This window comes from Perna viridis, chromosome 10 (assembly GCF_037379345.1).
Source record: "Perna viridis isolate PV_CMFRI_1.1 ecotype Kerala chromosome 10, ASM3737934v1, whole genome shotgun sequence".
Classification (NCBI taxonomy): domain Eukaryota; kingdom Metazoa; phylum Mollusca; class Bivalvia; order Mytilida; family Mytilidae; genus Perna; species Perna viridis.
In genome coordinates, this window is record NC_142454.1 from 35,596,762 (window position 1) to 35,618,489 (window position 21,728).

At 32.4% G+C, this 21,728-nt stretch overlaps 2 protein-coding genes and 1 long non-coding RNA gene across 5 annotated transcripts; 1 reads left to right on the plus strand and 2 right to left on the minus strand.

Moving 5' to 3' along the window:
* Window positions 1-2,576: 2,576 nt before the first annotated feature.
* On the minus strand, window positions 2,577-14,532 carry LOC148605583 (AN1-type zinc finger protein 2A-like). 3 transcript variants are annotated; one of them, XM_088550326.1, is made up of 11 exons: window positions 14,381-14,532; window positions 10,963-11,005; window positions 10,627-10,678; window positions 9,424-9,555; window positions 8,443-8,487; window positions 7,423-7,538; window positions 6,159-6,278; window positions 5,346-5,412; window positions 4,585-4,664; window positions 4,041-4,131; window positions 2,577-3,174 (listed from the first exon to the last, which is right to left on the minus strand). In XM_088550326.1, the coding sequence occupies exons 1-11, from the start codon at window positions 14,433-14,435 to the stop codon at window positions 3,133-3,135; spliced, it is 843 nt and encodes a 280-aa protein (XP_088406452.1). In that variant the 5' UTR covers window positions 14,436-14,532; the 3' UTR covers window positions 2,577-3,132. The 3 variants fall into 3 exon arrangements, with proteins under 3 accessions (XP_088406452.1, XP_088406456.1, XP_088406453.1); XM_088550330.1 differs by having other exon boundaries at window positions 2,577-3,228; XM_088550327.1 differs by having other exon boundaries at window positions 2,577-3,231.
* LOC148605584 (uncharacterized) lies at window positions 10,486-20,552 on the plus strand. Its single transcript, XR_015916134.1, has 3 exons — window positions 10,486-10,701; window positions 19,927-20,012; window positions 20,336-20,552. It is a non-coding gene; the product is annotated as an uncharacterized LOC148605584 (long non-coding RNA).
* LOC148605585 (uncharacterized) lies at window positions 11,029-14,387 on the minus strand. The gene is made up of 2 exons (XM_088550334.1): window positions 12,722-14,387; window positions 11,029-12,354 (listed from the first exon to the last, which is right to left on the minus strand). The coding sequence occupies exons 1-2, from the start codon at window positions 12,989-12,991 to the stop codon at window positions 12,166-12,168; spliced, it is 459 nt and encodes a 152-aa protein (XP_088406460.1). The 5' UTR covers window positions 12,992-14,387; the 3' UTR covers window positions 11,029-12,165.
* Window positions 20,553-21,728: the final 1,176 nt, after the last annotated feature.

Here is a 21,728-nt window from a genome sequence, read left to right on the forward strand (position 1 = left end):
GACCAAGTTAACTGCAAAATGATTTAGTTCCAACAGCAGTCACTTCTGCAATTTTTGCCCATACATAAATTCTCGATAATATGCACATCCCAAGATGGTTATCTAATACTCCATATAGTTCCTTAACAACCCCTCATTTCTATAATTTTTGTAGAAAACACTGGACCTTGTCCCTAACTGTACTAAAACCCCCACAGCCTGTTAAACATTTGGGGAACAATGTCAACACATGATTCACAATTTTTATAGGGATAGACTGAGCACTTTTGACATACAATTTTGCTACCATTCTAAAACACACAACTCCAAACAGAAATCCATACTATTTTTTTGTTGTTGGCAACACAACAACAGAATACGACTCAAAATTTTCAATACAAATTCCTGACAATATGCACACATCCCTATGGTGGTCTAACACTCCATTGAGTTTTATTACAATCCTGCAAGTTACAGACAGTGCATCAGACCCAAGATTTGCTGAAAAAACGCCCAAGTCCAACAGCAGTCATTTCTACAACTTTTGCGCAAACGTAAACTAACAATATGCACACCCCAATATAGTAATTTAACATGCCACAAAGTTTCTTAACAACTCTACAAGTCCTTAAAGCAGAGTTGCTGACAAAGGATCAAACCCAAGATTTGCTTAAAAATGCTGAAGTCCAACAGTCATCATTTCAATAATTTTTGCCCTAACTTAATTTCCTGACAGTATTTTCTTGGGGATTGCAAGATTTCTCCACTCGCTGAAGCTTGTAGGTTGAAATCTAAAAATTAACTATATCTTGTAATCCCCATGAGACTGAAGGAGAATCTATAGATCTCCTTCACACAGCCTTCCTTCAGCTAATGCCGAATTCACATCACATTCACTAATAGGTTTACAATAAAGAGCTGCACTTAAGTGCATGATACGCCGGTTACCCTTTTAAATTGTCCTTATGCTTTTAATGAATTTATATGATAACTAGAAATATTGTGAGCCCTGTCAAATACCCTCCCTCCCAAAAAAAAAGTAAATAAAAAATGTACAAAAAAATTGGCACTATCAAGGCTTCCTCAAGTTTAACTAAAATAGTTGTATTGATTTTTCACCCATACATTTCCATCTTGTTCAAAACACTTTTTTGATAAGGTTACCAAGTACCTTTTATATTTATTAAGGCATATACATTTATACAAATTGGAAGGGAGCTCACTTCAATAGATATGAACAATTCAACAAAGTTTCATAAAAGTTAAAGTGATTTTGAGTTATCGTGCAAAAAACTTGAAAATCCCCCTTTTTAGGTATAAAAATTCATAAAACAGAAATGAAAAATCTTAAATTTATAAAAAACCTAAAGGGAGCTTACATCAATAGATATAGACAATTCACCTAAGTTTCATAAAAGTAGGTATCAGTATTTTTGAGTTATTGTACAAAAACTTGAAAATGCCCCTTTTTTTAGTATAGAAATTCATAACACGAAAAACGAAAAATCTGATATTTATGAAAACCGAAAGGAAGCTTACATCAATAGATATGAATAATTCACCAAGTTTCATAAAATTAGGTATAAGTATTTTTGAGTTATTGTACAAAAACTTGAAAATGCCCCTTTTTTTAGTATAGAAATTCATAACACGGAAAACAAAAAATCTGAAATTTATAAAAAACGAAAAGAAGCTTACATCAACAGATATGAACAATACACCAAAGTTTCATAAAAGTTGGTGAAAGCGTTATTGTGTGAAGTGTTGATGGATAGACGGATGGACAATGGTATACCATAATATGCCCCGTCTTAGACTGGTGAATAAAAAGGAAAAAATGAGACTGATCATCTCCAAGCAAAACCTATTGTTCTTTTACTAATGTTGCTGCTTGCAGCATGAGTTTATAGTTATAATGAAAAAAATTCATTGCTATAAAATCCAACTTCCCATTGAGATTGGCCAATCAAAAACTACAGCAAAACCTGTTAAAATCGAACCCCTTTAGTACTGAAGAATTTGATTGGTAAAGGCATGTGTTTTGTATACTGAGGTTCAAAAGTACTGCAACTTAATGTGAAGAAATTTCAGAAGATGTCTGGTTTACACGGGTAACTGGTATATTTAGGGTTTAGTTTAGACAAGTTTTACAGTGTAAGAAAGGTGTTAATAGGACATGGTCCCCCCACAATCCCTAAAATTTAAAGGAACATACAACAGGAGGTGGATATAACATACAACACAATCAATCATACTGAAGCTTCAGACCAAATTTGAAAATGTTCTCATTAATTTCAGTACTAATTTCAAACACACAAATTTTCAATTCTTATTTCAAATCATTTCAATAAGAAATTGAGAGATTTTTGCCACAAAAAAATATGACATCTCAAAAGCGCAACAAAAAGGAAGTTGATGTAAAGGATTTCTTTCTTATACTAAATGGTGCAACCAAATCAATCTTAAATGCTAACACAAGGTGCAATCTATCGAACTGCTTACCAAATATCAAATAGCTCAAATGGATGGTTGTGAAAAATTTAAGTGACAAAACCTAAGGGGTAGAACTTATATCTTGACAACTCAATGAATAATAGTTCTTGTTTTCAACTTTTATTATAAATAATGATGTTTAAAACACAACATACTTCATAAAAACAGGATAAAACTATGTCCTTTAACCATGATTATATAAAAGGATGATCAACATTCTCACATTTAAACAGTTACTCTATAACATATGTCAGAACTGAAAAACCACTTCACATGAAATAATAAAATAATTTACTAGCAGTCCTTTAATATCATATAAACGACCGTAGAGATTTCTTTCATCTTACGAAAAAATTGTGCAAGCACATCACAATCAAATAGATGTGAACTAATTATAGAAAGTATATGTCAGTATTTATTTTTTCAAAATTCAATAATAGTGGACATGCAATCACATAAGATAATAATAAGACAATAAGCACCGAGTTCTAGTTCTACCATGGTTCCTCAGCAATTCTCTCTTGTTTTACAGGCTTACTTCTTCCACGGAGTTCTAGTTTTACCATGGTTCCTCAGCAGTTAGATCTCTCTTGTTTTACTTCTTCCACTGATTCTATCGTTTTGTGACAACTTGATTTACAAACTTAATAATTTCTGTCGTCATGACATACTACATGATGTCTTGTTACTTTGAGCCTGTTGCTACAAGAGAAAAGTTATGTCTTCATTCTTCTGTTATGCTGGAGTTGTTAAAGCCTGCTTAAAGGAAGGTCAAAATAACCATTTAAAACAGATGTATGTACTATTTTTACTATCTTTTTTTTTTACAAAATCTAACAACTTATTGTTTTAAAGTATGTCTTGATAGGGTATGTAAATCTCGTTCTAGTTTCATTTTCTTTACTGAAATTTACAACGTAGAACGTATTGAAAACCAAAGACTGATCTGCACTTTATTGTTTACTTCCGGGTACTCGAAACGCTGTATAACAATGTAAAATCTTCTATTTAATGTTTTTTTCTTTCATGTAGAAAGATATTTGTTATTTTTTTATGGGTATTTTTTTACAAGAAAAGATGTTTTGCCCACAACACTGATCTCAACGCTCTCTAAATGACAAGTCTCCATGCTTTTGAATGGTAGACTAGGACCCAATCTCGTGAAATCACCGGGTCACATGACGAGACTTACATACCTTAGTTGAAACAGAAATTGGTAGTTAAGTTTATAAGTAAGGTTGTATAAGATAAATGTCAAAAATGATGCTGATTTTTAGGAAATTTTTCAGTAGCGTTGTGGTGGTTTTGACTAGAAGGGGTTTTAATGTCCCCGACTACCCTTTTAAATCTCACATGGTTACTGATCATGATTTTCATTCTATATATCTTTTGAATAATTGTATACATGTATTAACGAAAAATTTGCAAGTTTAAAGAAATTAACTTTGTGGACTAACCCTCCTTAGAAAGCCATACAAAATATTACCAACAACTAACTGATGTTAAAATTAAATAATTGAATATGATTTATGTTGTCAATTCCAAAGCAGGACATCTGATAAACTAACCTGTTGTCTCTGTTGGTTACGGGAAGCTTCCTGTTGACTGGCAGCTATTGCTTGAGCTAACATCAAATCTTCTTGTTCTTGTCTTGTCAGTCTGTAAATCATTGTATTGTCAGTAACCATTGTGTCATAGTAGATACAGAGTTTTATTTTGATCAGAACTTAATTGCTGGAGTCATTGTTTCATGATCATTTTACCCCAAATTTTTAAATGTTTTTATTGCATGATACATAACATAGTTTGAACAGACAGATGGACAGTATAAAACCTATATACCCCACAAACTATGTTTGCAGGGGGTTTAAATAATTTTGACGCTGTCTATTCAATACTTCCTGATTGGAATCAACATGAATCTAATAGTGGACCAACTTAGAAAAACATGCTGAAAACAGTAACCAGGTACTAATGGGTTCTATAATTCTTTACTTAAAATCAACCAACTACCAATTTTCCAAAATGTCTCTATATTCCACACATTGTAATAACCATTCTACTCTACAATATTATAAGAACTTTGATAATTCTTTCATGACTGACACTTACGGTTTTTGTTGAGCAGGTGGCTGGCCTTGAGATTCCTGCATAGACATCTGTATTGCATGGGCTAATGCTTCATCTTCAGTCTGTAATGATAAATTCTCATGTAACATATTTACAAAATACCTGTCTTCTTACTGGAAATAAGTAGTTTTTGTTTTGTTTTATGATTATGTGACCATTGGTTATCTACATCATAAAAACAAATGTCTACAGATGTATGCCTCTTTAACAATATCAGTTTGGTGATACCATGGGTATTCTCAGTAGCAGTAACACTTTTCACTATTCAGCAGCTTTGTTTTAGATGAGAACCAAATAAACATGAAAAACTCAATAACTTATTTAAGTAGTACTTGGACTGAACGTCACAATATAAGATGTTGATCCAATTTTGTGGCCATTTCATTTTGCATCGAACACTTTCTCAAATATATATTCTATTAATTAAGAAAATTATTTGCTTCCATCTATTTTCACTTTCTTCATGCTACTGAAAGCAAGGAAAATAAACTGCTAGTAGAAAAAAGACAAATCAATGAAGTACTTCTAAAATATAATCTGTCTTCTTCACTATGGTAAAGGGAGAGCAATCTGCAATCTGGATGATGGTATATACTGACTTAATAGGACTTTTTCATGTCTATACAAGAGTATACACTCTTTGACATTAGAACACCAATTATTATTGAAAAATGTTTTCACAGGACAGTAAATCAGCATTTGATTATAAAATAACAAAACTCCAATAAGTATTCATTACATACCATTCCCGCTTGAGCAGTTTGTTGTCTAAGGTTTCCTGATTGTTGTGATTGTCTTTCTCTTCTTTCTCTAAAGTACAAATATGACTAAATTATGTCTTTACACAAGAAATAAACACTATAACAAAACTTAAATTTCAGGAGAAAGATCATTACATTAGCTCAATATTGTTTCTGTGTAAAAGCTATAACACACAGGGAACATAAAAATAGTATGTTCTATTGGTACAGTACACCAGCATGTAAAATTTATGTAAACATTTTAATTTGTTAAATTTTGACGACATATATGTCATTCCAACATTCTGCTGACAATGGACACATATGTCCTTCCAATGGTCTGCTGACAATGGACACATGACCAAAGCATTAATGATGTTACATGTATGAGGAGTATCTGAAATATTGTAGAATACATACTAAAGGATTAATTCTATTGGATGAAAAATAATCATGTGACATAGATTAATTTGGATATTTTTTGTTTTAATCCCAAGAAAGGTTGAATAACCCCCAAAATCCATGCCATCATTGAATAACCCTATTATTCACTGGTGAATAACCCATCAAAAATACAAAAGCAGGTCAATAATCCATCAAAAATACAAGAGCAGGTGAATAACCATGCATTTTTTGTCAGTCCTTTGTTCGGTGTACTAAAAATTACAGCACTCTAATTTGGTGAATATCCAAAACTGTCAACCTCACTAAGGTTATTCCCCTCGAGCTAAAGCCCTCAGGGAAATAACTGTAGTTCGGGTTGACAATTTTGGATATTCACCTCCTCAGAAGCCCCTAATTGTAGAATGTAATTACCTCTCCAAATCTTTGCCTATATATCCTAGCATGGTAGTCTGTCGTTTCCCCTGATTTGTAAGCTTTGGTTGAGCAGGTTGTGGTTGACTGGAAGTACTGGCTCTGTTTAAAGCTGCAGCGCTGAAAAAAAAAAAATCATCACATTCACCAATAAATAATCCAATATCAAATAAAGGTGCTCTCATAATTACCTGGTAACACAATGAATGTTTGTATAACAAAGAATACAATTTTCCTGTAACAATCAGTTTTATTCCCATGTCTAATTTCTTTTTAACCGTGACACCGAGTAAACAGGCAGAGAAATGTAGTTTCTCATACAGTGTGTTCATATTTGAAAGCAACCAAAATCACTTACAACATATGCCACATTTAGATTAATGCATACAGTGGCAGCAAAAATGTTTGAGACAAAAATTTTATTATTCCATATACATGGAGTGAAAATGACAGAGTCCCATGAAACAAGAGGTTGATATCAGACAGTATCCAAAATCACTTACAATATATATCTGTCTTTATAAATGAAACCTACCAAATTTGAAATAAATCCAACAATTGCAAACAGAGATAATTGCTACATACATTGGAACAAGGTGATTCCATGAGTATGGGGGTATAAAAATATAGAATCTCAAAAAAAAATAATTCTTGGGGCATTGTTTGGAAGCCTTTAAAGGCTTAACTACATTGTAAGAGCACTTGTGGTTACACTGAACATATAACTCATTTAAACCAATCTCTGTTCCATAAAATGCTTACATTTAAAACATTTCATAACAAAATTAATCATCAGTTTCAACTGTATAAAGGATTATCTAAAAATTTATAGTGAAAAATTGTGCCAACAATCATATCTTGCAAAGTATTTATCAATTTTAACACCATCTTTTTATATACCATAAAATTTTACTAAAGACATAATCACTGTTTCTGTAATTTACTCCAAAATCATTCATCCAGGTTCCAAAACAATAGAAATATACTCGTAAAGTAAAAGCTGTAAACCGTTCTTATTAATTTCACTTTGTCTCTTTTACAATGTCTTACTAGTTAAAATACTTGTGCATCCCTGCCACTTCCTTGGATTACTTATGCTGCTCTTGAAACACCCCTGCCACCTCCTTGGATTACTTACACTGCTCTTGAAATACCCCTGCCACCTCCTTGGATTACTTACGCTGCTCTTGAAACACCCCTGCCATCTCCTTGGATTACTTATGCTGCTCTTGAAACACCCCTGCCACCTCCTTAGATTACTTACGCTGCTCTTGAAACACCCTTGCCACTATCTACGTATCCTTTACAATCGTGATCCAATTCATGTCTGTGTTTCAAACAAAAGTTCTTGTGACATTTATCACAATTTACTGGTATCAACTGTAAAGTAAAAATTCAAAGGAGTATGTTCAGAAAATGTCAAAATCAGCCCCAAAAACTAAAATGTTTCAAATAAATTTGATAATTGTATAATTTACTATTTGAATATATGCCTTCCTTTAAAAACAAAGTTTCATGGCTGTTAATGCCCGTGTTTCACTAAAATTGTAGATGAAAATAAAGCAAAATCAGAAAATAAAGTCGAATTTTGTTAAAACAGCTTATTTAATGAGACATTTTTATGTAGAAAATATAGAGCGCATTTGTCGAACTCTTTGATATTTATACGAAAATAGCCTTCTATACTATCACAACTTCTGACAAAAGATTGTGTTGTTCATAGCCTGCGCTCTATATTTTTGGATTAAAAAATATACCCCTAATCCTCTCATTTTTGTGAAAATTTCTTGAAAACTTTGTGGAAGTAGTGTTTTGTACCCTCCTTGTGACTAAATTATGACCCAATAGCTTGTATTTTCTGTATATTAGTATTCAGATAATATTTTAGCTTTAAAAAAGGCAATTAGAAAATTTCAAATAGTAAGTTGAAACTTTGTGAAAATAGTAAGTCTGAAACAAGAGTTAGTGAATTTACTCCTTTATTAGGATGAACACATAATAGGAATTATAAAATCTGAAGTAATAAAAAAATACATCAAATCAAAAAAAAAAAAAGAAAGAAAGAAAACAGATAACTGATCTGTGTTTTATTAACAAATAATAGTTCAGATTTTCATTATTTATTTTTTCATCACATTTATTTTTTTAAATTAAGATTTTGTGCCAACATTCAGAAATAAATGGAGCACAACATATTTTGCAAAAACTAATTAACTAAAATAACATATAAAGATACATGTTATAAATGTATTAGACTGCTTTAAAACATTATAAGTATACAAACCTCTTTCTGTTTACATCCCTTAAATGAACATCTGTTTGTGTAAATCTGAAATGAAAATGAAATTAATAAGGATACTTTTCAGGATACGTAGTGATAACAGAAAACTGTGAGCAAAGCTCATTAAAGGACCCCCCCCTCCCCCGAAACCAAAATAATTCATTAAACAGGAAGTTGCTATCACTCGAGTGCTTCAATTCCATGATTCGTCATACCTATATGAATTTTCTGTCAAAATATCAAGTGGCTGTGGTAATAAATAAAGAAACTAATGAAAAAGGTGCAGACTGATGAATGGACAAACACTATGATCAGTATATACCACAAGCTTTTAAAGCTTTTAATCAGGTTGTATCCAGTGCAATTATGGTGCTGTTTTAAAAATAACCAATATACAATTAAAACCTTTTAAAAAATTGAATGATTCAACTCCATGTAAACACACCAATATTTTTAAATCTTGATACATTTCCTTTAGATGTAAGTGTCTGTGTTAACATCTGTATTTACATTTTGTTAAACAATTATTGAGTTAAAATATGTGCAGCAATGGTTCAAATTTCCTTTTTGTTTAAGCACTGGTGATTATATATTGTCATGACGAAATCAACTTCATTTTAATATTTTTAGTCACCTTTTTTATTTCACTAAAATCTGCCAAAAGTGAAAGATGCATTGATCAAGCCAGAAAAATAGAATACAGTAACATAAACTTGAAAAGGAAAGACACTTAATCTCACTGAACTATAAAAATTATACATTTTTATTAAAATTACGGCAAAATACTTTAGTAGTTAACTCTTCCTTGTTCAAGTAAGCACTTCAGTGTTAGTATTAAACTTAACAGAGAAGTATCTACAAAGTTTTGAATAAAATAGTTTCTCATATTTTCTGAAGGGAATGAAGGAGGGGGCTGTGTTAAACACTCTCAGAGATCATTTTTTTTCATGAATTTTATCTGTCAGTTACATTAAAAAATCATACCTTCCTTCTTTTTTTGGCTAAATCTGACTGACAATCATTATCAATATGCCGCCCTACAATTATATCAGGAGATTCTCCTTTCTTTACTGTGATTGGGTTGTTACATAGGGGACACACTGGAACTTGGTTGTCCTAAAATACAGTGTCAAAATCATGTTTAGCAGAGATGAGGCATGCTGGAACTTGGTTATCTTACGGTTCTGCTGAAGTCAAAATCTAGAATATTTAATGTCAAGATAATTTTAGTCCAGATGTTAATTATGCAATTATTACATTCCTGAAAGCTTTGCTTAATGCTTCTTTACACAGTATTCTACCATATATGCCTACATATCCAGTGCAGTGCAAGCAAAAATTTGTGACAAATTGCCAGATTTGATTAAAAAAAATAAATATTTTATGTTAATTGGTGTTGGTATTTAGCTGAATCATGGCATAAAATATATGAATTCATCTAAATTTAAAGAAATGGCAATTTTTTTCAAGAATATTATTAATGGTCCTGTTCCTAAATATATTATGCAGTGCAAGCCAGTATTAAATGCTAGCTTGCACTGCATAATACATTTAGGAACAGGACTATATGAATTTTAAACTTCAAATCTTGTTTTTGACAGCTGTAGATTTATTTAAGTTCAAATATGTTGTTTACACTTTTGTTGTTAATGTTATGTACACAAGTAGAAGTTATAAAACATTTTTTAATAAGTTTGACCAGTGCTTGTGTGTTAAATACATTTAAAGAAAGATGCATTTAACAATGTATCAATGCAAAATTCAATGTCTTAATAAAACTGAATGAAAACAGTTCATTAAGGAATGTCCTAGATATTGACTTGAGCTGAACCTTAAAACACACAATGTTTAAATCATCTAACATATGTGACATACTGGAATTTGGTTATCCTATAATATACAATGTCAAAATCAATTAACTGACGGAACATACTGGAACTTGGTTATCCTATAATACACAATGTCAAAATCAATTAACTGAAGGAACATACTGGAACTTGGTTATCCTTAATAAACACACAATGTCAAATCTTGTTACAATACAGTAGTACTATTACAAATTTTTAGGGGCTTCAGTGAAAATGGAGCTAGAATGTTGCTCAATCAGGAATACCTAAATGCTGATGATATCTTTTATCTTGTGTTTATAATTTTATATGACTTTTATCATTTATTGATAAATATTACCTTTTTGTATGCCTCGGGACAGTTATGTGAACTGTAATGAATATGGTCTCGACTGAAATACAAAATTGTAAAAATGTAAGTACATTAAACTTACTGAGTACCTATTATATTATAATCTTATGTGGATATCATTACTTTACAAATTATAGGATAAAACATCAAGAAATAAATTTGTGATACTTAACCATGACTGCATGAGAACACGTCCCAATTGAACTTGGCACTTATATATTTCAACTCAAAAAGAACATATGATCATAGTAAATCAAATATTTATTGCGAGTAGCATTTTCAATGATAAAATTACTAGTTTACAATCAAATCTCAATGCCTCACCAGAAAATTTGTCCACAGGAATCACATTTCATTGGCAGGAAATCTAGAAAATAAACCAAATAAATGTTAAACATGAAGATAATTTTACTATGTCAATAATTTTTTGTTAAAGGTAAGTATTGATTGGTAAATGTTCATTTTTCATCCTGGTGGGGTTGTTGTCTCTGACATATACACCATACCTTTTCTCTTTATATATTCCCTTACTTTGGCATCATTTTGAAGTACTGTACATGTAAGTTGACAATCCGTTTTTTCAAACATTAAAATGAACCAATGAGTATTTCAAAGACAAAAAATGATTTTCAAAAGATAGTGTAGAAGATTCAATATGTAATAAGTGATAGATAGCTATGAAAGATTTGGACTGAATTTTAACGTTTTATGTAAACAAACTTAAGGAATTACAAACTTACTCCTCCCAGGCATAGTGTCATAAAAATATATTAGGCTTTGCCTATGGAGGAAAGAGATCAGTGTTCAAATAAAGACTTCATTGATAGCGAGCACCGCAAAGCGGTGTGATCTCTACGTTTATTATATGTACTATCTAAATTTCCCTTAAGGTTCCCCAATATACTGACGAAAAAAAAGTCATGTCCTGGAAGTAACAAAAAGTAACTGTCCTTACGGAGAAAATTCATCGCTTCCTTAAACCAAACAAATAAAAGTACATAGGTTCAGATTAGTTTTCAGTAAAAAAATAAATTCATCTTTTCTTATAGTTTTCGAGTCTTTATTTTTTTTAATAAATGAAAGAAGTGAATAGGATGTTTTTAAAGAGTTCGAGAAACATGTGCATGTATCTTCATTGTTCAACTGTTGCTGTTGTCAAGAACCTAATCCGCCTTGGAAAAAAATAAAACTCCGATTATATTATCCAAATTGAAGCATAGCTTTTCTAAAATAGAAAAGGCAATCATTTTCTTCTTTGGAATTTGCAGCTATCATCTGAATTTCGTTTACATCACATAATATGTGTAAAATCAGGGATTTAGCCAGGATTTTCAACCCATTAGTCACTTTTGCGTAAGACTAAATCTCAATACCGTTTTTTTTTCATTTCGCGTCGCAAATTTATCAGCATGCATGTATATACATATACTTATAACAACTATATTATAAATAATAACATGTTTATTTCCAGAAGACAGTTCAATGACAGATAAAAATCTTGTTACACTTCGTCCATTTTTCAAATATCTAACATAAATCAAAAGTCTTTTCCGTAGACATGTCTAACATTACACTAAAGAACGTAAAGTTTTTCAAATCAGATTTTATTTCTTCATCAACTACACTAACTAAAGCTTCTTGGAAGTCTGATATGGCATCTGGACTTGTGTATTTGGCATTCTTTGCCTTCTGAATGTTGGTAACACGTTCCACATTCTGCAAAAGAAAACAAAACATAAGATATTGTCTTTTGAAAAACGTTAAAATTTCAACAAAAACATAAAAAAATTGCCATTTCCTGTAAGTGTCTCATATACATTTACTTTACATTAAGTTGTTTTCCTGTTTTCATCATTTATAAATTGAAATTTAAATGATTTTGTCTTTCCTTTCTTGAATCAGATATTGCTAGATAATTTTTAGATACATTGTTTCAGGTACATTTACTTCATACTATATACTATATATGTGCATATTTCTTTCAATTACACATTTTTTCGTGTTTTTGTCTCATGTACGTTTACTTCATATATCTTTTTATTTTATTAAAAAATAATATAACTTCATATAAACTACCACATACATGATGTATCAGAAGGTCATTCACTTGGATGTACATTGAGTTGGGTAAGTTGTTGCTCATCAACCAGTATATGTTTTTGAGTGCGCTAGTAACATCTGACTCGTGTGTTTTATTGGCTGAAGTCACTCCTTGCTCCATAGATTTGGTCTGGACTGCCCGTTTATGATCAGCAGTGTTGATGTGCTTCTGTATATTATCTTTCAGGAATGCGTTGCATCCGATAGAAAATGTATTGGTAAGTCCAGCATCTTGGCAGTCACGGCAGTACATCGCCCCTTCTTATATATGCATGGAAATATCTTTGACCACTCTGGTTTAAATTTTGACTTTAATAGTCGATCACTGCGACTATTTGTAGTAGTTGACTTATTTTTAGACTTTTGACCTTTAGGTACGTTGTCATGTGAGGACGAACTAAAATAGTTCGTAATGGCGGACATAGTTGCGATTCGAACTGTGATTGAAAAATCCAAACATTTTTCCATTTTAAATACATATGATGACACTTTGAGTACTTTGAGAATGTGTCACAGTGCTCAACAAACAAATCGTTACCGTTAATTAATTTGTTTGCCTGGATAATTAGCCTCAACCAGGTGATCAAGCAAGGTGTGATCAAAGGTGACGCAATCAAAACATTGGTCATGATTGTTTATTGTAAAACCCTAATTGGCTTGGGAAAGGTAATGAAGTTGTCAATTATGGGGTCATGGGAACATCAGAAGCTTTTTTACCAATTTTTTTTTGGGGGGGAGTGAAATATCAAGTGACGAATCATGCACGAGAAAAATTCGCCACTTTCGAAAATCATTCGTCAATGGCGAGCGCTAGCTAAATCACTGAAAATATTCCTACTATCCGAGAAGAAATGTACATTTCCAGTACCTGTACAGATTGATCTGACGGGCCAAAACTGAAAAGTATGTTGCTAGAGATGCCCTTAAGGGATAAAATATGTAAAGTATTGCGAAGTGCTGCAAAGTTATCAACCATTTTTGAGAGAGGGAAAAGGGGGTATGGGGTTGGAATTTTGGGGTAAAAAATTTCTGGAGTTATTCATCGAAAAAAACTTCCTCATTAATTAGCAAGGCATATTTTCAAATGAAAATATTGATTTCACTTGCTGCTGAGATATAAACAAAAATATTGACTATGCAAAGCAAACATTTTCATCCGGGTTGACCTGCCCCACCCCCCTTTTGTAATGTCCTTTATTATTTTTACTAGTCTCACACAGACAGTACAAGTATGGTAAAAATCATGGTGCTCGCTAAATTAGGCAATGCCTACCCCATATTAATTTCTTTACTAATGGGAATATATGAGATGTTCTAAAAGACCCAATCGTCTGTGTCAGTCACAGTGTGTTAAAAGTTCGAACAATCCCAGATCACATGTATAATACAAGATGCTGACATTACTTCACATTTTACATTACTAGTACAACTTAAGAGGTTGGAATTCCGATCATCCATACTCCACGAAGTGAGAAAAATAGCTTTAGTTACCAGACAGACTAGTATATCTAGTATATTGCTTGAGTTGAGTAGTTTGACATTTCAAACATTTGTTGTGGTTTCACCACAAGGAAAAATTTGCCTGTAAATAAGTTTTAGTAATCGATAAATCTCCGTTTTTTTATATTTCACTGGAACTTACCAAGCTGTTTACATGAACTATCGTGACAACTTGCTCCTAGATCAGGAAATTCCATTGCTTTTTATCGGTATGTGTTAAAAGACGGTGCAATGATTTGGCAAAAAGGTGTTCTCCTATTTATTGACATAACATTGTTACGTCATATCCGTCATACCTCGTTTTCGGAAATAAAGGACCATATCATAACATCAACAAAGGAGTTTTGTTTACCAATACATCACACAAATGATAAAATAAGACTAAAACCCTTGAGCAAAATGATTGGAACAAGATACATTTTAAGAAACTTTGGTAAAATAATGCACATATTACATTGTGTTTGAAGCAGATTTCCTCGTATCCTTTGACAGCTACCCTATTGATTCAACTAAAAATAGAAGTGTCTTAAATTAGTTGTTGAGATTCCAGAATTTTCCCGTATTTTTTCAAATTGTGCTTGTCATTTTATAGTACGAATAGTTAAGATAAATTCCTACTACAAATTATTTCTATAAACCTGGCATGTCCATATATCAGAAAAAGTAAAATAAGAGATAAATGGATCTATCAAGGATTTCAAAGTAGACAAAAATAGGTGATGTGATTGGGGGCTTTTACGGTCTTGACTATCCTATCAATCTATCTTCAAATTTCCGCACTCCGTCATTATACTGACTAATACGTGCTGTGGATCTCGCACGACCGCCTCTTTCGGGGATTCTGTTAGTAATGCCAGTTATTAGTAGAAGGTAGCGGAGCCCAGCCTTCGGGATACCTATATGTACTATACTAGCTGCTGGGCTGCTGTGTTGACGCTATGGCATACTCCCAGACCCCACGTGGTCCGAGAGCGTTTCCCCGCTCGAACTGTTTGGGAGTATGTCAACATGTAGAGTTACAACTATAGGAGAGTTCGCCAGTTTTATATATTAGTGATGTCCGCGTGCCCGTGGCCATGTCATATCACTTATTTGCATATTATTATGTGTCAATTGGTTGCCAAATAAACAACTTATAAACAGTTGACAATTTCACAATTGAAATCCCAATTTTCAAAAGTTAATAATAATAATTGATTTATATTCGTTTCGTTTAGATAAAATAATTATATTTTGTATGTGAATTCATAACCGTCTATAACTTGAAATATAAACTGGTAATGATAATTATATGTAAATCTTTATTTTCAAATAAAAGTATTAATTATTATAATTTTATATACTCATATATAGTCTAATTACTGAGTATTAATTAAAAATTCCATGGATAAAAAGAGTTTTATTTGCAATTTAAGGAACCAAAAAGAATTTTTCAATTATCTCGAAAAATTAAACAGTCATGATGCTTTAATGCTGCCCCATGCCACTCAGTGAATTCTTTTGCCAACCAAAACTAAATCATAGGTAAGTGATGACATCACGTAGAACTTTCCTTTGATCTATATAATACTTTTGCAGGGACTTTGTATTACTACATAGTCCCTGATTCATATGATTATCCTCTTTCATATAGTGCATTATAAAAAGTTAGTATATTCCTCCAATCAGATTGCTGCAATACATCATTGTACGTGTTCTCACTTATAAGAACAGCTCTCGCATTATCCACACACATTTGAAATTAATTGAAAAGGCCCGAAACTACCCTACTAAGATCTCATCGGAGGCTCCAGTACGGCTTTATGAACTTGCTGGTACGGGCTGAATTGGCTAAACCCATAAAAACGACGGAAGAATGTAACCCAATGTGGTAATAGGTGTTGCAAAATATCAATTTCAATTTCAAATATTTTAATGACTTAGAGTAAATCAAAGGGATTGGATAACAGGCTATGCATATACACATCTCTCCCGAAACAAGATGGACCATAAAGTATATAATATCAAATATTAATAATAATTGTTTAAACAGCACGATCGACCAACAATGCACTAAAAGGGAAATTCTCAAACATAATTTTAAGCTACACATATTTTAGGAAATGGATTATGTAAATTTTATAATGTTACAATGTATTATACATTGAATGAACCATTGGTCGACCGTCATGTTGAATTACAGTATAAACGAATTTAAGCATAATTGTATAAAACAGCATATATTATGTATTCCACCAGGCATATACTTAGTTTTAGATATTGCTAAAATTTAACAGGATTTTATTTTTTTCTGGACAAGTGAACAATAATTGTAGTTTATCGAAATGATAAAATCTAGAACTTTTAAATGATTTTATAAATTTTGGATGTTTGATATTATATTCATAGTTTTGAAGAAATATATGATTATTCTAAGTTACATTAAAGAAGAACGTAAAGGTTGTAGGAACAACAGCCGGTAGAATGTGGAACAACAATACCAAGTATATTATAAATACAAAAAGCGAACCTTTAGTATTATTATAGGTTATACATTAATGGAATCTGATCATAAGACTGAAGTCTATTAATCAAATCGTTTTGTGTCTGATATATATTGTAAAACAGTAGTTGCGATGTGTGTGTTCTCCTCCTGAGACAGATCATCCGAACCACATAAAAGGAAATCAAGAATGGGGAATCAATCAATATAGTTCCTGAGATCATCTAGTAATATCGCACGCTCTTTGGTATAAAGGGGACATACATAAAAATAGTGATAAGCATTCTCAATATTTTCACCTCATGCACACTCCGAGTTCCGACAAGTGTGAACGAATAAGATGATGGTTTAGATTGTTAAGTTCATTGCGAAGTTGAGATAAAATAATGTTCAGTTTACGAGGGCCCACCGAATAGTGACTGGGAGGTTTCTTTATATTTATATTAAAGTTTTTTCTTAAATAATGAAAGTGACGGCACGTTTTGAAACACATGGTCCAAATCATTCCATAGAGCCAAACCACTCGGGAAAAAACTGTTCTTGTATGACTGAGTATTGGATCTAGGAATATTGAAGAATCGTGGGTTTCTGATAGGATATTTTTCCTCAATATGTATGCATGATATAACATGTTCAGATATGTAACTGGGAAGAAGTCCACTCAAGGCTTTATACACAAATATAAGTTTTTGTTTTCTGCGCCTTTCCTTGAGTGAATCCCATCCCAGTTCATTATGAAGTTTTAATCTAGATGTGCCTCTTCGCAAGCCAGTCACTATCCTAGCAGCCCCGCACTGCACCGATTCAATTAGATCCGATTCTTGGTTAGTGCAATTGTCCCATACGAGATTACCATATTCCAAAATGGGTCTCACGAACCCGATATAAAGCTTCTCTAGAGAATCGCGATCAAGGCTGTGTTTGAGCATCCTCAAGACGTTCAACCGAGCACAGGCTTTCGAGTAGATATCGTTAATATGGTCTCTTCATATACCCTTCGAATTAAGATTCAAACCAAGGTGTTTATGAACCTGTGTATTTTCTAAGGCGTCACCATTCAAGTATAATGTCGGAATATCATCATATAGTTTCTTGTAAATAGCATGGACTTTGTCTTATTTGAGTTAAACGTAACTCCCCAATCCGTAGACCATATATATATAAACTATCAAGGTCAGAGTTAAGTGATTCGGCAGCTATTTCTTGATTATCAACGATACAGTATAATGAAGTGTCATCTGCAAATAGCTTTATTTTATTATAGACATCTACAATATCATTGACAAACAATAAAAATAGGTAAGGTCCTAAAATGGATCCCTGCGGTACACCAACATTGATAGATTTCCAAGTTGAATGGTATCCATCCATGCACATCGCATTGCTTTCTATCGGATAAATAACTTCGAAACCAACCCAACAAGTTATTTTTTATGCCATATTTTCGCAGTTTATATGGAAGACCGGAATGCCAGACTTGATTGAACGCCTTGGAAACATCACAACATGTAAATCGAACGTCCTTTCCGTCATCCAAATTTTTCATAATATTGTCATAAATAATCAATAGTTGATTCACGGTTGAATCCTTCTGACGGAATCCAGATTGATGATCTGTCAAAAATTATTTCGGCAAATGTAGTTATGAAGGTGCTTAAAACTATTTTCTCCAACATCTTACCAAAACAGTTAGTAACAGATATGGGTCTGTAGTTACTAGCACTCCCACCACCACCTTTATCTTTATAAATTGCAGTAACATTTGCCATCTACCAACCACTAGGCACAACGCTGTAATATAGATTTTTGTTAAATAGTATTGTAAGGGGTTTTACCAATGGCCGGAAAATGGTTTTTAATAGTTTTGGTGGCAGGTTATCTGGACCACCTGGCTTAGTTATATTAAGTATCTTGAACTGGTCTATCACTTCCTGTTCGGTCACTACTCTATGCGAGCGCTCACAGGGCGAAAGTGATGGAATATTTGGTAAATCGGGTTCCGTCTCCAGAGTAGATACAGATGCAAAATAATCATTAATAGCACATGCTTTATCTACAGGATGATAGAAAATATCACCATTTGACTTAATAGGAGTCTTGACATTATTTACATTCTTTAATTTTATAACACTTTTGGCAATGCGCCACAATTTAGCTGGAGGAACTGATTTGTTGACAAGAGAAGTTTGTAAATTAATGATATACATCTTTTTGGCATCTCTTACCATATCGATAACTTCATTTCTCAGTTTCCTGAAGTTTTCCCAGTCACTTGCAAGATTTCTACTTTTAGCCTTTTTGTGAAGATGATTCCTTTTTCTCATTTTACATTTTATATCATTATTGATCCATGGCTTATCTTTTGGTCGGATACGAATCGTCTTTTGTGGGATGAAAGTATTCAAAGTATGATTTATCTCCCCAGTAATATTATCGTTAATAAAATTGATATCATTTATCCCTTCAAATCTACCCTCCCAATCAACATCTTGCAAGTGCTGATTAATGGATTCATTATCACCATTGTCATAAGCATATACAATTTTAGTGTAAGATTTTTCACGTGGAATAGTAAAATTTAATTCTATAACAGTTGGACAATGGTCACTACAAAAGTTCGTCAAGACATAACTATCTTTGACTATGGCTAAGTTGTTAACAATAGGATCGATGAGATTGGAAGAAGTGGGAGTAATTCTGAAATAACGTTTGTCAAACCAAGTCGTTCACAAACTCTTGATAATTTATGATTATTACAAATGGCGATTAGATCCACATTAACATCTCCAACTATAATTGCATTATCAAACTCAGAATCAATACAATTTGAACAAAAATGTTTTCTAGATGATCCCAAGATAAGGACCTTGCGTTTGGAGGTCTGTAAAAACACATAAGTAAAGATTTTCTATTACCAGAATAACATTCAGCACATACAGATACAATTTCTGGTATATTTAAGTCCGAACGACGATTAACTAGGAGAGTTATCTTCACATAAAATATAATACCTCCACCCCTACCATAATTTCTATCCCTTCGGAAAGGTTCAGGATTGAGATAATTCTCTATACATGTATCCTCACTTTTAACAGTGTTATCAAGCTTAGATTCAGTAATGCATATAATATCACGATAAACTAGTTCAGTATGAATGAGGTCAGTTTTATGAGGTCAGAGTTAACATTTAAATTAACAATATATAGGTTACAAGCCTGGATTGTAGAATTCTCAGGTCCAGGGTGTTCATGGATGTCATTACCAAGAAGTAAAATAACAGGTGCCACATAAAGTAGGTATATAAAGTTCAAGCAATTGTAATATTTTTCTATGTATGTACTATGGAGTAAATAACTCAAAATATTATTATCATCCATTATCATATATATAGGATCTCATTATTGCCCCTAGTACAGTACAGATACATACAAAATTTAATAAGTAGTACATGGTACAACTGACCAACAATAAACACAAGCTGCTTACTCCTTCAGGGAAATGTATATTTACAAAGGTGAAATAAAGGTTGAAAAAACTGACTGGTAGAAGGATGACAACAAAAATGGTCATATAACAAAAGAGGTGAGTGAAAATGGGGTAATTTTTAATTTGTAGATAATTCATATCATGGTAACTAGTATGGACATATAGAAATAGTACAGATTTCCCTCAAAACCACGAAGAACAAGTTTATGGTCATTGGAGCAATGAAAGATTTTGAACTCAGGGGAAAGCGGAATGAGTGTAATTGGAAAATTATGAAGAATGGTGCTAGCAATATCAATGGAAAGATTTTCCATGTAATTATAATAATTTAAAAAAAAAAAAATACTCTTGCGTGGACTTTATATTACTACATAGTCTATGATTTATATGACTATCCTCTTTCATATAGTGCATTGTAAAAAGTAAAGTATATTCCTCGAATCAGATTGCTGCAATACATCCTTGTACGTGTTCTCATAAGAACAGCTCTCGCATTATCCACACACATTTGGAAATTAATTGAAAAGGCCCGAAACTGCCCTACTAAGATCTCTTCAGAGTCTCCAGTACGGCTTTATGAACTTGCTGGTACGGGCTGAATTGCCTAATCCCGTAAAAACGACGGAAGAATGTAACCCAATATGGTGATAGGTGTTGCAAATGCTGTGCTCACATCACATACAGGTCTCGTATCATCCATTTTATCATCTTTTTTTCTTTGTACACTGTATGCTCTCAAGTCTAAATGGAAATTGCCAAAAAAACTTTCCAACAAGTATCACAATTAACGTTTAAAGGAAGACCTTAAGGACACAAAAGAGCAAAAAGAAGCATTGGACAAATGGCATCTTTATATGGTAGTATCGATAACAACTATTTGTGTGAGAGGAGATCGTTTTTGCATTGGTTATGAGATTGCATTGTGCTACATTGTTCATTGTTTATTTTTCACTTTTGTTTTTATTCAGTTGAAGTTGCAGGTAATTCAGAATGAAATGTTTCGTGGAGCGCAAGTAAATACGCCAACAGAACAACCCTGAACAGATGGGGAAAAATTCAAGTTTGGTAGTACAGCTCTGAATTTTGATTGTGATTAAATACTTAACACAGAATATATATACATAAAAAGGAGCTTAAACTAATAAAAATTAGCGATTCAACACAGTATCAGGAAAAGGGCTTGAGGTGTTTTCAAGTTATTTTTGCATATGGGAAACCTGTATCGTAAAATTAAAAATCAACAAAAAGGAATAGGAGGTCACATCAATATAAAGGAATAATTCACCAAAGTCTCATAGATATTGTTGCAAGGGTTTTTGAGTTATAGTACGAAAAGCAGGCGTATAAAATGAACATTAATCCCGACCAAAAAAAAAAAAAACAAAAAAAAAAAAAAAACAATTAATAGAGTGTTCAAGCCATTTAGGAAAAGGTTAAGGCAATGTAATTGCGTCCCTTCGTATCAAGTTCTTGATCGAATGACTTCACGGTTTCCATTTACGTAGGGACAATCATTTTTTAT

Excerpts from the sequence above, each read along its gene's own strand:
- LOC148605585 (XM_088550334.1), bottom strand. The coding sequence starts at position 12,991 with ATGTACTGCCGTGACTGCCAAGATGCTGGACTTACCAATACATTTTCT. Across the intron at positions 12,355-12,721 it reads ATGACCTTCTGATACATCAT|AATGTGGAACGTGTTACCAA; the intron begins GTATGTGGTAGT and ends TTTCTTTTGCAG.
- LOC148605583 (XM_088550326.1), bottom strand. The coding sequence starts at position 14,435 with ATGGAATTTCCTGATCTAGGAGCAAGTTGTCACGATAGTTCATGTAAA. Across the intron at positions 11,006-14,380 it reads TAGTTCATGTAAACAGCTTG|ATTTCCTGCCAATGAAATGT; the intron begins GTAAGTTCCAGT and ends TTTATTTTCTAG. Across the intron at positions 9,556-10,626 it reads GTCCCGAGGCATACAAAAAG|GACAACCAAGTTCCAGTGTG; the intron begins GTAATATTTATC and ends ACTGTATTTTAG.